Source organism: Lynx rufus, unplaced genomic scaffold (genome assembly GCF_022079265.1).
Source record: "Lynx rufus isolate CCGP_SWC_20201006 ecotype Redwood Valley unplaced genomic scaffold, mLynRuf1.p SCAF_3, whole genome shotgun sequence".
Classification (NCBI taxonomy): domain Eukaryota; kingdom Metazoa; phylum Chordata; class Mammalia; order Carnivora; family Felidae; genus Lynx; species Lynx rufus.
The window spans coordinates 29714118-29730010 of NW_025814845.1; the positions used below are offsets into that span (position 1 = coordinate 29714118).

The 15893-nt window shown below is 42.1% G+C and overlaps 1 protein-coding gene across 1 annotated transcript in view; it reads left to right on the forward strand.

Annotated features, from left to right (window-relative positions):
* WDR19 (WD repeat domain 19) overlaps window positions 1-15893 on the forward strand; it is a 113533-nt gene that overhangs the window by 85823 nt on the left and 11817 nt on the right. Inside the window, exons 31-36 of the mRNA XM_047090378.1 lie at window positions 9-133; window positions 3756-3837; window positions 5520-5670; window positions 6552-6675; window positions 7259-7335; window positions 7643-7767. Of these exons, the coding sequence (XP_046946334.1) occupies window positions 9-133; window positions 3756-3837; window positions 5520-5670; window positions 6552-6675; window positions 7259-7335; window positions 7643-7754 (671 nt within the window). The 3' untranslated portion in view covers window positions 7755-7767. The remainder of the gene's footprint in view (window positions 1-8; window positions 134-3755; window positions 3838-5519; window positions 5671-6551; window positions 6676-7258; window positions 7336-7642; window positions 7768-15893) is intronic.

Here is a 15893-nt window from a genome sequence, read left to right on the forward strand (position 1 = left end):
TTTTCCAGGAAACTATCGGAATGCACACGACGTTCTCTTCAGTATGTATGCAGAACTTAAATCCCAGAAGATCAAAATTCCCTCTGAGATGGCCACCAACCTCATGATTCTGCACAGTTATATCCTCGTGAAGGTGAGGCCTTACAGTGACTTGGGACATAATCTGCCAAGTGAGTTTATCACCTGAAGGATTTTTTTTGTGGGCACCCCTCCATTGGATGAGCGTGATTTTCTAGATCTCTATGTTGTTAAGTGAAAAAAAGCAACATAGGATAATTGTACAATATGCTGCCTTTTGTGTACAAAAGGGAAAAAAATAAGAATGAATAAATATTCATTGCAAGTAAAATGAGAAATATACTCAGAAGTCTAGCTAGCAAAAGTAATTTCCTAAAGGGAATAAGACATGGGACAGAGGGGGCCTGGTACTATCCCAATCAGGTGATAGAAGGGAGCATATCTTTCTCCGTGTACCTTGTTTTACCTTGTTTTGATTTTGAAGCACATAAATGTATTACCTGGCCAAAAAAAAAAAAAAAAAAAGACATTTTTGTTCAACCAGAGCTTATATTAATTCTAAGATCGTGGATTTTATACAATTCCATGATTTTTTTTTTAATTTTTTAACGTTTATTTATTTTTGAGACAGAGACAGAGCATGAACGGGGGAGGGGCAGAGAGAAGGAGACACAGACTCTGAAACGGGCTCCAGGCTCTGAGCTGTCAGCACAGAGCCCGACGCGGGGCTCGAACTCACGGACCGTGAAATCATGACCTGAGCCGAAGTCGGCCGCTTAACGGACTGAGCCACCCAGGCGCCCCTCCATGATTTTTTTTTTTTTTTGGGGGGGACAGAGAGAGACAGAGCATGAACGGGGGAGGGGCAGAGAGAGAGGGAGACACAGAATCGGAAACAGGCTCCAGGCTCTGAGCCATCAGCCCAGAGCCCGACACGGGGCTCGAACTCCCGGACCGCGAGATCGTGACCTGGCTGAAGTCGGACGCTTAACCGACTGCGCCACCCAGGCGCCCCCCCTCCATGATTTTTAATACTATTTAGTTTTCATCTGAATATAAAAATAATACATATTCACTGAGAAAATTTAGAGAGTGTAGAAAAGTATAATGAAAAATTTACCCTTTGAGCCCATCACCATACATAACACCTTGTTAACGCAGTGCTGTATACGCCCTCCATACTTCTATGAAGACATGTGTGCATGTTTTTTTTACATTAGTATTTATGTCCAGTTGTCTGTTCTGTTTTTTCAATTAGTAATTTTTAATAAAAAACAAAATACATCACGTAAACCTCAAATACTTGTGTACAGTTTTCTTAAATATTATATGTGTGTGTATCCACACACACATAAACACATCTTTGTAAAGATACAGAATCTAACCTACATATTCTTCCAGATTTTCATTTATATCAGAATATACCTTCCCATATTAATGTTAAATTGGCATTCAGGCCCGTCCACAAGAGCTTATTTAACTTTGACAGTACCTAGGATCACAGTAGTCATATTATGAATGACTTAGATCCCAATTATCTATAACAGCAGTGTCCAATAGAACTTTCTACAGTGTTAGAAGTGTACCGTATCTGTGCTGCCCCACGTGGCAGCCACTAGCCTGGCTGTGGGGCACCTTAAATACAGCTGGTGCAACTGATAAACTCATTTTTTTTTCCTTTACATAATTTTAATTTTAGGGGCACCTGGCTGGCTCATTTGGAAAAGCATGTGACTCTGGATCTCAGGGTCATGAGTTTGAGCCCCACGGATGTAGGGATGACTTACAATTTTCATTTTTAAATTTAAACAGCCACATGTGGCTAGTGGCTACCGTGTTAGCCCACACAGTTCTGTAACATTGATTTTTTTTTTTAATATTTATTTATTTTTGAGACAGAAAGAGACACAGCATGAGCAGGGAAGGGGCAGAGAGAGAAGGAGACACAGAATGTGAAGCAGGCTCCAGGCTCTGAGCTGTCAGCACAGAGCCCGATGCGGGGCTCGAACTCACGAACCGTGAGATCGTGACCTGAGCTGAAGTCAGACACTTAATCGACTGAGCCACCCAGGTGCCCCTGTAACACTGATTTTAAGGGAAAAATTAGAATTCCAGCTTGCAACCCCTGAGAGTACATTTCCCTCCAGAGCAGCAGGAAGATCCATTCTCTCAGGTGGAAAAGAGTAGAAAGGGAGAAGGGAGGTCTCTCTCAGCTTCAGACCTGAGTGGCAGTGCCAGTGTGCTGGGGGCACAGAATCCAGCAAGATGGAACTTTTGGGGTCAGGGGGAGGATAGAAAGAGCTGGTGGGGGGCACCTGGGTGGCTCAGCCAGTTAAGCGTCCAAGTTCAGCTCAGGTCATGATCTCACAGTTTGTGAGTTGAAGCCCTGCGTCAGGCTCTGTGCTGACAGCTTGGAGCCTGGAACCTGCTTTGGATTCTGGGTCTCCTTCTCTTTCTTCTCCTCCCCTGCTTGTGCTGTCTCTGTCTCTCTCAACAATAAGCATTAAAAAAAAAAAAAAAAGCTGGTAGAAGATGGGAAGCAAAAGTTAAGGAATCCTTATATAAGAAGCACCCTAAGTGATAGGGATGGTTCTCGTCTTTTTCTTTTCCTCTGGCATTAAGGGCTGGCCTGTCACTTGCATAGGACCAGACACCCTCTTCCCTCCCACTGCAGGGCCCCTGTGACTCTTCCCCCTTTGCTGTAATGTTTGCCTCTTTCACAAGCACCAAACATTCCCAAGATTTTTAACTGTGATATCAGAAGTGAAACTGTTAACCTTTCCAAGTAAGAACAAGTTCATGTGAAAATGTCAGCACCATCTTTGACACCAAGGACTGAAAAAAGCCATCCACATTTCAGGGGATATCAAGACAGCTTTGGTGGATGTTTCCTCTCAGAGGTGGGACAGGGACTCTGGCTGAGGGACAGCCTGGGAACTCTGGGTCTCGATGACTGGGCTGGGAAGTCTGAGGCACAGAGAGTCAACAGAGGACAAACAGCAGGGGACTCCCTACCCTTTAGATTCAGTTAACAGAAGGTTGCAGTGCTCAGTAAATTCTACTATCATTCATTTGCTTAGACTGGATGCCTGGGAGTTACTCTAAACTTGCCCTGCACATTCTCACCAGTTCTGCCTCCTATTCAGTCTGCTCCCCTCACCCCGCACCCCCCACCCCTGTCGGCTGCCCCACCTTGCCTGGATGATGCAGCAACGTTGTGGCCTGGTCCTGTGGACTCTCCAGCTTCCTCTCATCTTAAGCATCACAGACCCTGCTCGTACTTAGTACTTACCCGATCTCAGCCTTACCCTCCAGCCATCGCTGCCCCTTTTTCCACATGACAGGCAGCGCTCTTTTCCTTTAACAACTCATCCCCTTTCAGCCTGACAGACCCGGCCTTCAGGTCTCACGACCGCTTGGCAAAGTTGGTATCATTAGCCCTCCAAAAATGGCCAGGAAGAGATGGATCAGGGATTTGAACTCATGTCACATGGTCTAAGACAAAGTAGAAAACAGAGCACAGAGTAGAGGTGAGGCCAGTGAGGCCATGGTGCCAGGCAGCAGCCGCTGGAAGAATAAAGGAGAAATCCCAAGTGCCATAAGCCAAGTAAGACTGCAAGGATCCTGGAACGACCCTGTTCAGGGTCATAATCAAGGGGGGATTATTTTATTTGGGGCAATAAAGAGTGAATTAGGTTGAATCAAAATCTCTAAGAAAAGTAAAACATGTATTTCAGATTCATGTTAAAAATGGAGATCATATGAAAGGGGCACGTATGCTTATTCGGGTGGCCAACAACATCAGCAAGTTTCCGTCACGTGAGTACTGTCTGAGAAGAGCTTGTTACCTGCACTTCTGCATTCGTGTGGCACCGTGAGATCTATAGTCACTAACTCTGCAGCCACTATAGTATAACGGTATGCCAAGACCACCTCCAGGTTTGGCAATTCACTAGGACTCACACAACTCGGCACATCATAGTGCCGAAGGCTACGATTTATTTCAGCAAAAGAATACAAAACCAAATTGGCAAACGGAAAAGGCACATGGGGCAAAGTCTGGAGGAGCACAGGTGCAAGCTTCCAAGGGTCCCTTCCAAATGGAGTCACACAGGACACACTCGACTCCTCCAGGAATGAGTTGTGTGACAGCACACGTAAAATGGGGTCTCCCAGAGGAGACTCAGTGCCCAGGGGTTGTACGGGGGCCTGGTCACATCAGCACCTCCCGCTTGGTATGTACTGAATTTCCAGACTCCCAGAGAGCAGGTGTTCAGCATAAACCACATTGTTTGTACCAAGAGTTTAGGCAGTGAGCCACTCTTATCAGTTCTGGAAATGGCAGAAACTCCTCCAAAATCCAAGTCCCACATGCCAGCCAAGATCAAGCAGATCTTTCTAAGGATAATAACCTCAACACTACACACATGGGTACTATTATTACTTTCCCTATTTTACAGAGAAGCTAATGGAGGCAAAAGAAGTGAATAACACTTGCCCGAGATCACACTATTAGCTAATAAGTCTGACTCTCTTCTCAACCATGATAGGCCACGCCCTCTACAAAAGGTCCCATTATCCCATATGATGTATCATTATAACATTCTTCAGTTAATAGACTTTCCCACATTCTACGACAGGGCAACACAATTTTTCTGTAAAGGGCTAAACGTCTAGGCCTCGTGGGCCAAACGGTCTCTGTCACAACTACTGTTTCTACGTAAACCGTACATGAGCATGGTTGTGCTCCAAAAGGACTTTACATTTTTGGACATGGACATTTAACCACATATAACTTTCATATGTCACAAAATATTCTTTTGATTTTTTTCAACCATCGACAAATGTAAAAGCCATTCTTAGCTCATGAGTCGTACAAAAACAGAGGGCCAGATTTGGCTCACAGGTCATACCTCACCAACCCCTGTTCTCTAAATATATTCTTTTCTGTTACATGAAAAAAAACTTTAACCGTATACCATGCTGGCAAATGGTGTAACAGGACACACACTCTCGCGACTGCTGGTGGGAATGGACATTGGTATATGCCTTTCTAGAGAGCAGTTTGGCAATTTGTGCTAAGAGTGTTTTTTAAAAGGTCATGCTCTTTGATCCATTAATTCACCTTCTGGATATCTGTCCTGGAGAAACAGACGCATGGAGACAGGTTAGTGCATAAAATTCTTAATCTCCCTTACCATGCATCGGCAGTCCTGTCAAATGTAAAACTTTCTCTCACCGGTAACGGGAGGATACATGCAGATGTCCTCAAGCAAGTGCCGGTCCAAGTGTCCCCTGACAAAACACAGTATAATCACAGGAAGGACATTTTGATAAGCAGCGACTTCACTGCTGTGTCCTGTCCTCGTTTAACAGGTCACACATCTGGTTCTTTGCCAGAAAATGCACATTTAGAGAGGTGTGATCCTGTTTTCCTCCTGAACAGGGACAGAGTCATGACGGTAGGAGCACTGTGCTTTCTGCTCTCGCTTGTTTTGCAGACATTGTGCCCATCCTGACGTCTACTGTGATCGAGTGCCACAGAGCAGGCCTGAAGAACTCTGCTTTCAGCTTCGCAGCTATGTTGATGAGGCCTGAGTACCGCCACAAAATAGATGCCAAGTACAAAAAGAAGATTGAGGCTATGGTCCGGTAGGCAGTGACAGCTCCTTCTATCTAATCACACTTCACAAATGCGTTTGTTAGAATACGGCTGCTAGTGTGCAGGCTCGGTAAGAGAATGGATGGGGGGCAGCAATCAGGACTGTATTCAGCTACCAGCAGCAGAAAACCCGACAATGGCTTGAACAAGTCAGGATTTCTTTGACTCCTACACAAAGCATCACAGTCCAGGGCTGGTGCTGCTGGGTCCTGATGCCAGCAAGGACAGATCCCTCTGCCTTCCAGCTTTGCCATCCAGAGCATATAGAATTTCCCTCCTCATGAAGAGGCAGGTGGGGAGAAAACGTAGGGGCACGTTTGCCCTGACATTTTGGTGCCACGCCTGGGCACTAGCTTTGAAGAGATGCTAGTTAAGATTTCTCTACAGCTATGAGGTCTGATATGGTAACTGCTAGCCACGTGTGGCTATTTAAATTAAAATTAAATTTAAAATTTAGTTCCTCACATCACCCATATTTCAAGCGCTCAGAAGCTTCATGTGACTCATGACTACCATATTGAAGAGCACAGGATTAGAACGCTGCCGTGGTCACAAGGAAGTTCTGTTGCACAGCCTTAGGCAGTCTTTACCACTTGAGTATACAAAAGGGAGAGACAGAGGAGAAAAAGCAAGCTTACCCCTCCGTGACCCTAGAAGAGAGGACACAGAAGACCCACCCATGTTTTCTGCCATTTACTGTGCCATGAACTCTAAGTCCTGCATGTGGCCCATATACTGTTACGGTCTGACCAATCTTGATTCCTCTTCCCCCTTCCTGAGCTAGAGTGCAGGCTGATGCTGAGCTTCTCTCTAGTTTCAGATTCTGACTGTGAAGAAGTAGGCATGTTAAACACGTGATTCCTTCTCACAGGAGACCTGATACATCCGAGACAGAAGAGGCCACAACCCCATGTCCCTTCTGCGAATTTCTTCTCCCAGAGTGTGAACTCCTGTGTCCTGGATGCAAAAATAACATCCCATATTGCATTGTAACAGTAAGTTTCTTTTTAACAAATATTCACAATCCATCTGAATACTTGCTGTGTAAGAAAAAACACACTTGGGAATCAGATGGTCCTGGCTTAAGGCCTTTTTCTGCCACTTTCTTGGCTATATAACCTTGTGCAGTTTGCTTTACCTTCCGGGCCCAACCCTAACAATGTGTGCCTAGTGAGATCAACTGCAGGTTGAAGACAGAACATGAAGTCCTAGTTCACTACCTTGCCATACTGTAGCACTGCATAAGTGGTGGTTTTTAGTATTAATTTTAATATTAAGACCTATTAGAAAAATTTAAATACAGATTATTTGTTAATCACTAGGCTAACATAAGCTTTATTTTAGAGGAAAATAAATTTAGGTAATGATGTCACAAAATTGAACACCCTTCTGTGAATGTGAGAAATGAAATCTGGCTTCAGTCTGTTTGACGCCATCTCTTCATAGTCAATCACCTACGTGAAATACCAATTTCATAATTTAGAGGTCTGGCTTTTAACTTGAATATGTGTATCATAACTGAATGATGGCAGGAATTTTTTAAATGATGAATTTTACTTTGAAATGTACTCTTTCCAGGGTCGCCATATGTTGAAGGATGACTGGACTGTGTGCCCACACTGCGACTTCCCTGCCCTGTACTCAGAATTTAAGATGTAAGTGTGCATTGTTTCATTCCGCCACACGGATGAGGCCTTTGATTCAACCACTCTTTTATTCTGAGGTCTCCTTATTCATGTTCCTAAAGACCCAAGTTGTCTTCTTGGAAGAACTTTCTAAATGACCTTTGTGAACATTATCCTTAAAGGGGACCTTGCATGAGGACTGAATATTCCTAATTCTTAAACTGCATGATGAACATGACTAAGGAGGTGTAGACAGGAATAGCTGTTTTTCACGTTAGAATATCCCAAAGATAAAGGAATGTATTTCATTTTACTCTGCCTTTCCCTCCCCAAACAGCATGTTAAATACTGAAAGCACATGTCCTATGTGTTCAGAAAAACTAAACTTTGCTCAACTAAAAAAAATCTTGGACTGTACCCAGTACCTGCGAACAGAGGTAGAGCAGTGAGTCGCGCGTGCAGGTAAGTGCCAGACAATTCACTCATTTCCCAGGGCGTGAGGGTCCACAGAGTAGACACGGCTTTACAGTTTGTATTGGTAACACCTCCTTTTTGTGCATCATGTAACTTGTCAGATTTGAAGAATCTACAACAAACCTTTGGTGTGCTTAAAAAATGCTAAAAAGGCAGGTTGTACAGTCTCCATGGTGACAAAGGCTATTTGGCCAACCAGCATCATGGATTTCAACTATGCTGTATTTTATCAAACCACATGTTCCTTTTAATCAGTCTGTTAAAACCAGAGCCAGCTTATGAACAATGGAGTTTTTTAAAGTTCTGAATATATTATAAAGGTTTTGGCTTCCACAGATTTGAAAAATCGCTTCTTTCCAAGTCTCATTTTTGCCACATGGAAGCTATACATACCCTTTCCATTTGAATTCCACTGGCAAGAATTTACTCATGGCCACAAATACTTCAAAGGGAGGCAGGGAAATGTGGTGTCTGCCTGGGAAGCCAAAAGCCCCGCCCGCCCAAACCCGGGTGTCTCGTTGAAAGGAAAAAGTGAGATCGGTTCCTGACACGGCATCTACCCTCACTTGGTTAAAATGGAACTCTGCGTTTTCTCACTACCTGCCTCCACAGTCTCCTTTCCTCAGTAAATAGCAGCTCTATTCAACTAGCCGGTCAGGACGGAAACCCGGACGTTATCGGACTCATCCTCGCCTCTTCCCCCAGTCCATGGGCAAGTCCTCTCGTCCACCTGCAGTGTATCAAGTTCCCTTCACAAACCCTCTTGGGAACTTTCTACTACACCTGCAAAAACAGCCTCCGCCTCCCCCTCCCCCTCCCGCTCACTGTGCTGCAGCCCTGCTAGTCTCTGCACAGCACCTGAGAAATCTTGCATTCCCATCAGTAGCACACAAAGGCTTGTCTGCCTTTTTGTTTATAATGTCCCAGTGGGTGTAAAGTGGTATCTCTGTGGTTCTGATTTCCATTTCCCTAATGACTAAAGATATGGAGCATCTTTTCATGGGCTTTTTGGCCATTTTTGTACCTTTGGAGAACTGTCTATTCAAGTCCTCTGCCCATTTTTTAACCTGGTAATTTATCTTTTTATTGTTGGGTTATAAGAATTCGTTTTTTATTATTTATTTATTTTGAGAGAGAGACAGACAGACAGACACAGAGACAGAGAGCGAGCAGGGGAGGGTCAGAGAGAGAGGAGGGGAGAGAATCCCAAGCAGGTTCCACACTGTGAGTGCAGAGCCTGATGCGGGCCTCCAACTCACGAACCGTGAGATCATGACCTGAGCTGAAATTCAAGAGTCGGCCCCTTAACCGATTGAGCTACCCAGGCGCCCCAAGTTATAAGAATTCTTAATAGACCCTAGATACAAGTGTTTTACTAGATAAATCATTTACAAATATCCTCTTCCATTCTGTGGAAGTATTTTTTACTTTCTTGATAGTATCCTTTGATGTAAAAATTTTTATTTTCATGAAGTCCAGTTTATCTTTTTTTCTGTCTTTAGTTATATATGCTATACGCACTTTTGGAGTCATATCTAAGAATATACTTATAGCTGTTTCGCTCTAAGAGTTTTATAGTTGTTGCTCTTACATTTATATTTTTGATCCATTTAATTTTTGTGTACTGTGTTAAGTTAGGGATCCAACCTCCTTCTTTTGCCATGTACATGTCCCAGGACCTTTTGCTGAAAACTATTCTTCCCCATTGTTACTGGGTTGTCTTTTAGTTATTGAGTTGTAAAACTTCTTTATCTGCATTTCCTAGATACAAATCTGTCAGATATATTTTGCAAATATTTTCTTTCTGTGGCTTCCCAATTCATTTCCTTAATGGTGTCTTTTAATGAGATTTTAATTATAATTTATACATTGTAAAATTTTATGGTTATTGTGTCCTGTCTAAAAAAATATTTGTCTACTAACAAGTCATGAGCATATTCTACTAGGTTTTCTTCTAGAAGTTCTAGGTCTGTGACCCATGTTGAAATTATTTTTGTTTATATGTGAGAGTAGGATTGAGATTCCCCCTGCAGCTCCCTCAAGCAGATATACAGTCTTCCAACACCATTTGTTGAAAAATCTTTCCTTTCCCCGTTGAATTGCTTGGGTGCCTTTGTTGAAAACCAATGAGGTTTTAAGTATAGATGTTTCTGGACTGTACCCTCTCTTCTTTTCCATTGATGTATTTGTCCCCTATTTTAATACTTCATTGTTTTGGTTACTGTGACTTTATGACACATCTTAAAGTCCGGTACTGTGGATCCTCCAGCACTGTTACTTTTCCCAAGATTGTTTTGACTATTTTTTTTTAAATGAAATTTATTGTCAAATTGGTTTCCATACAACACTCAATGCTCATCCCAACAGGTGCCTTCCTCAATGCCCATCACCCACTTTCCCCTCACCCTCACCCCCATCAACCCTCAGTTCTCAGTATTAAGAGTCTCTTATGGTTTGCCTCCTTCCCTCTCTGTAACTTTTTTCCCCCCTTCCCCTCCTCCATGGTCTTCTGTTGAGTTTCTCAGAATCCACATATAAGTGAAAACATATGGTATCTGTCTTCCTCTGCCTGACTTATTTCACTTGCATAACACTCTCCAGTTCCATCCATGTTGCTACAAATGGCCAGATTTCATTCTTTCTCATTGCCAAGTAGTATTCCATTGTATATATAAACCACATCTTCTTTATCCATACTTCAGTTGATGGACATTTAGACTCTTTCCATAATTTGGCTATTGTTGAAAGTGCTGCTATAAACATTGGAGTACAAGTGCCCCTGTGCATCAGCACTCCTGTAGCCCTTGGGTAAATTCCTAGCAGTGCTATTCCTGGGTCATAGGGTAGATCTATTTTTAATTTTTTGAGGAACCTCCACACTGTTTTCCAGAGCGGCTGCACCAGTTTGCATTCCCACCAACAGTGCAAGAGGGTTCCCGTTTCTCCACATCCTCTCCAGCATCTATAGTCTCCTGATTTGTTCATTTTAGCCATTCTGACTGGCGTGAGGTGGTATCTCAGTGTGGTTTTGATTTGTATTTCCCTGATGAGGAGCGACACTGAACATTTTTCATGTGCCTGTTGGCCATCCGGATGTCTTCTTTAGAGAAGTGTCTATTCATGTCTTCTGCCCATTTCATCACTGGATTATTTGTTTTTCGGGTGTGGAGTTTGATGAATTCTTTATAGATTTTGGATACTAGCCCTTTGTCCGACATGTCATTTGCAAATATCTTTTCCCATTCCATCAGTTGCCTTTTAGTTTTGTTGACTGTTTCCTTTGCAGCGCAGAAGGTTTTTATCTTGTTGAGGTCCCAATAGTTCATTTTTGTTTTTAATTCCCTTGCCTTTGGAGATGTGTCAAGTAAGAAACTGCTGCAGCTGAGGTCAGAGAGGTTTTTTTTCCTGCTTTCTCCTCTAGGGTTTTGATGGTTTCCTGTCTCACATTCAGGTCCTTCATCCATTTTGAGTTTATTTTTGTGAATGGTGTAAGAAAGTGTAAGAATTCTTCTGCATGTTGTTGTCCAGTTCTCCCAGCACCATTTGTTAAAGAGACTGTCTTTTTTCCATCAGATATTCTTTCCTGCTTTGTCAAAGATTAGTTGGCCATACATTTGTGGGTCCAATTCTGGAGTCTCTATTCTATTCCATTGGTCTATGTGTCTGTTTTTGTGCCAATACCATGCTGTCTTCATGATTACAGCTTTGTTGTAGAGGCTAAAATCAGGGATTGTGATGCCTCCACTTTGGTTTTCTTCTTCAATATTACTTTGGCTACTCGGGGTCTTTTGTGGTTCCATACAAATTTTAGGATTGCTTATTCTAGCTTCAAGAAGAATGCTGGTGCAATTTTGACTGGGATTGCATTGAATGTGTAGATTGCTTTGAGTAGTATTGACATTTTAACAATATTTATTCTTCCAATCCATGAGCACAGAATGTTTTTCCATTTCTTTATATCTTCTTCAATTACCTTCATAAGCTTTCTATAGTTTTCAGCATACAGATCTTTTACATCTTTGGTTAGGTTTATTCCTAGGTATTTTATGCTTCTTGGTGCAATTGTGAATGGGATCAGTTTCTTTATTTGTCTTTCTGTTGCTTCATTGTTAGTGTATGAGAATGCAACTGATTTCTGTACATTGATTTTGTATCCTGCAACTTTGCTGAATTCATGCATCAATTCTAGCAGACTTTTGGTGGAGTCTATCGGATTTTCCATGTATAATATCATGTCATCTGCAAAAAGTCAAAGCTTGATTTCGTCTTTGCCAATTTTGATGCCTTTGATTTCCTTTTGTTGTCTGATTGCTGATGCTAGCACTTCCAACACTATGTTAAACAACAGTGGTGAGAGTGGACATCCCTGTGGTGTTCCTGATCTCAGGGGAAAAGCTCTCAGTTTTTCTCCATTGAGGACGGTATTAGCTGTGGGCTTTTCATGAATGGCTTTCATGATGTTTAAATATGTTCCTTCTATCTCAACTTTCTCGAGGGTCTTTATTAAGAAAGGATGCTGGGGGCGCCTGGGTGGCGCAGTCGGTTGGGCGTCCGACTTCAGCCAGGTCACGATCTCGCGGTCCGTGAGTTCGAGCCCCGCGTCGGGCTCTGGGCTGATGGCTCAGAGCCTGGAGCCTGTTTCCAATTCTGTGTCTCCCTCTCTCTCTGCCCCTCCCCCGTTCATGCTCTGTCTCTCTCTGTCCCAAAAATAAATAAAAACGTTGAAAAAAAATTAAAAAAAAAAAAGGATGCTGAATTTTGTCGAATGCTTTTTCTGCATCGATTGACAGGATCATATGGTTCTTATATTTTCTTTCATTAATGTGATGTATCACATTGATGGATTTGCAAATGTCAAACCAGCCCTGCAGCCCAGGAATGAATCCCACTTGATCATGGTGAATAATTTTTTTTATATGCTTTGAATTTGATTTGCTAGTATCTTGTTGAAAAATTTTGCATCCATATTCATCAGGGATATTGGCCTGTAGTTGTCTTTTTTGCTGGGTCTCTGTCTGGTTTGGGAATGAAAGTGATGCTGGCTTCATAGAATGAGTCTGGAAGTTTTCCTTCCCTTTATTTTTTGGAACAGCTTGAGAAGGATAGGTATTATCTCTGCTTTAAATGTCTGGTACAATTCCCCAGGGAAGCCATCTGGTCTTGGACTCTTATTTGTTGGGAGATTTTTGATAACTGATTTAATTTCTTCACTGGTGATGGGTCTGTTCAAACTTCTATTTCTTCCTGAGAGTTTTGGAAGTGTGTGGGTACTTAGGAATTTGTCCATTTCTTTCAGATTGTCCAGTTTGTTGGCATATAATTTTTTATAGTATTCCCTGATAATTGTTTGTATTTCTGAGGGATTGGTTGTAATAATTCCATTTTCATTCATGATTTTATCTATTTGGGTCCTCTCCCTTTTTTTTTTTTTAATGTTTATTTATTTTTGAGAGAGACAGAGAGCAGGGGAGGGGCACAAAGAGAGAGGGAAGCACAGAATCCAAAGCAGGCTCCAGGCTCCAAGCTCTCAGCACAGCCTGACGAAGGGCTCGAACCCACTAATGTGAGATCATGACCTGAGCCAAAGTCAGACACCCAACAAAGTGAGCCACCCAGGCGCCCGGGTCCTCTCCCTTTTCTTTTTGAGAAGCTTGGCTACAGGTTTATCAATTTTATTTTTTCAAAAAAAAAAAAACAACTCTTGGTTTCATTGATCTGCCCTACCGTTTTTTTTAGATTCTATATTGTTTATTTCTGCTCTGATCTTTATTATTTCTCTTCTGCTGGGTTTGGGGTGCCTTTGCTGTTCTGTTTCCTTTAGGTGTGCTGTTAGATTTTGTGTTTGGGATTTCCTTGTTTCTTGAGATAGGCCTGGATTGCAGTGTATTTTCCTCTCAGGACTGCCTTCGCTGCATCCCAAAGCGTTTGGATTGTTGTATTTTCATTTTCATTTGTTTCCATATATTTTTTAACTTCTTCTCTAACTTCCTGGTTGACCCACTCATTCTTTACTAGGATGTTCTTTAACCTCCATGCTTTTGGAGGTTTTCCAGACTTTTTCCTGTGGTTGATTTCAAGTTTCATAGTGTTGTGGTCTGAAAGTGTGCATGGTATGATCTCAATTCTTTCATACTTATGAAGGGCTGTTTTGTAACCCACTATGTGATCTGCCTTGGAGAATGTTCCGTGTGCACTCGAGAAGAAAGTATATTCTGTTGCTTTGGGATGCAGAGTTCTAAATATATCTGTCAAGTCCATCTGATCCAATGTGTCATTCAGGGCCCTTGTTTCTTTATTGACCCTGTGTCTAGATGATGTTTCCATTGCTGTAAGTGGAGTATTAAAGTCTCCTGCAATTACCACATTCTTATCAACAGGCTGCTTATGTTTGTGATTGTTTTACATATTTGGGGGCTCCGGTATTCGGCGCATAGACATTTATAATTGTTAGCTCTTCCTGATGGATAGACCCTGTAATTATTATATAATGTCCTTCTTCATCTCTTGTTACAGCCTTTAATTTAAAGTCTAGTTTGTCTGATGGAAGTATGGCTATTCCAGCTTTCTTTTGACTTCCAGTAGCATGACAGTTCTCCATCCCCTCAGTTTCAATCTGAAGGTGTCCTCAGATCTCAAATGAGTCTCTTGTAGACAGCAAATAGATGGGTCTTGGTTTTTTATCCATTCTGATACCCTATGTCGTTTGGTTGGAGCATTTAGTCCATTGACATTCAGTGTTATTATTGAAAGATACAGGTTTAGAGTCATTATGATGTCTATGGGTTTCATCCTTGTAGTGGTGCCTCTGGTACTTTGTGGTCCTTGCAACATTTCACTCACAGAGTCCCCCTTAGGATCTCTTGTAGGGCTGGTTTAATGGTGATGAATTCCTTCAGTTTCTGTTTGGGAAAACCTTTATCTCTCCTTCTATTCTGAATGACAGGTTTGCTGGATAAAGGATTCTCAGCTGCATATTTTTCCTGTTTATCACATTGAAGATTTCCTGCCATTCCTTTCTGGCCTGCCAAGTTTCAGTAGATAGGTCTGCTACTACCCTTATGTGTCTACCTTTGTATGTTAAGGCCTGTTTATCCCTAGCTGCTTTCAGAATTCTCTCTTTATTCCTTGTATATTGCCAGTTTCACTATGATATGTCATGCAGAAGATCGATTCAAATTACATCTGAAGGGAGTTCTCCGTGCCTTTTGGATTTCAATGCCTGTTTCCTTCCCCAGATCAGGGAAGTTTTCAGCTATGATTTGTTAAAGTCCACCTTCAGTCCCTTTCTCTCTTTCTTCTTCTTCTGGAATTCCTATAATACGAATATTGTTCCGTTTGATTGCATCACTCAGTTCTCTACTTCTCCCCTCATACTCCTGGATTTTTTAATCTTTTTCTCAGCTTCTTTCTTCCATAATTTTATCTTCTATTTCACCTATTCTCTCTTCTGCCTCTTCAATCCATGCTGTAGCCACCTCCATTTTATACCATTTTTTAATTCATCATGACTATTTTTTAGTCTCTTGATCTCTGTAGCAATATTCTCTGCTGTCCTCTATGCTTTTTTCAAGTCCAGCGATCAATTTTATGACTACTATTCTAAATTCTTGTTCCATTATATTGCTTAAATCGGTTTTGGTCAATTTGTTAGCTGTTGCTACTTCTTGGAATTTCTTTTGAGGAATTTCTTTCCATTTCACCATTTTGGCTAGTTTTCTGTCCCTTATGCATTTTAAAAGCTTGCTGTATGCTCTGCACCTACCAGCACTGCTATATTAAAGGAGGGTCATACACTGTCCAGGGCCTGGCCCTTCAAGAAGTGTTTTTTTGGGGATTGTTACTTGCTCTCTGTTGTTGTGACTTTGGTTATTTTATTACCCTACTCATAGGAATATTTTGGACCCTCCACCAGATGTGCTTTGATTTGTTCCTTGGAGTAGCCTGGGTTGTCTCTGTGTCTCAGGACCCTGTGCTTTCCAGAGGGGTTCCCCTTCCTGCTATATCTTCCCTCATGTGATCCAAAGGGGTCTACACTGAATGATACTCATGCCACCATCCAGTCTTGAAGTTCCTCTGAAACGCCAATTCCTTCTCAAAGTGCATCTAAACTAGAA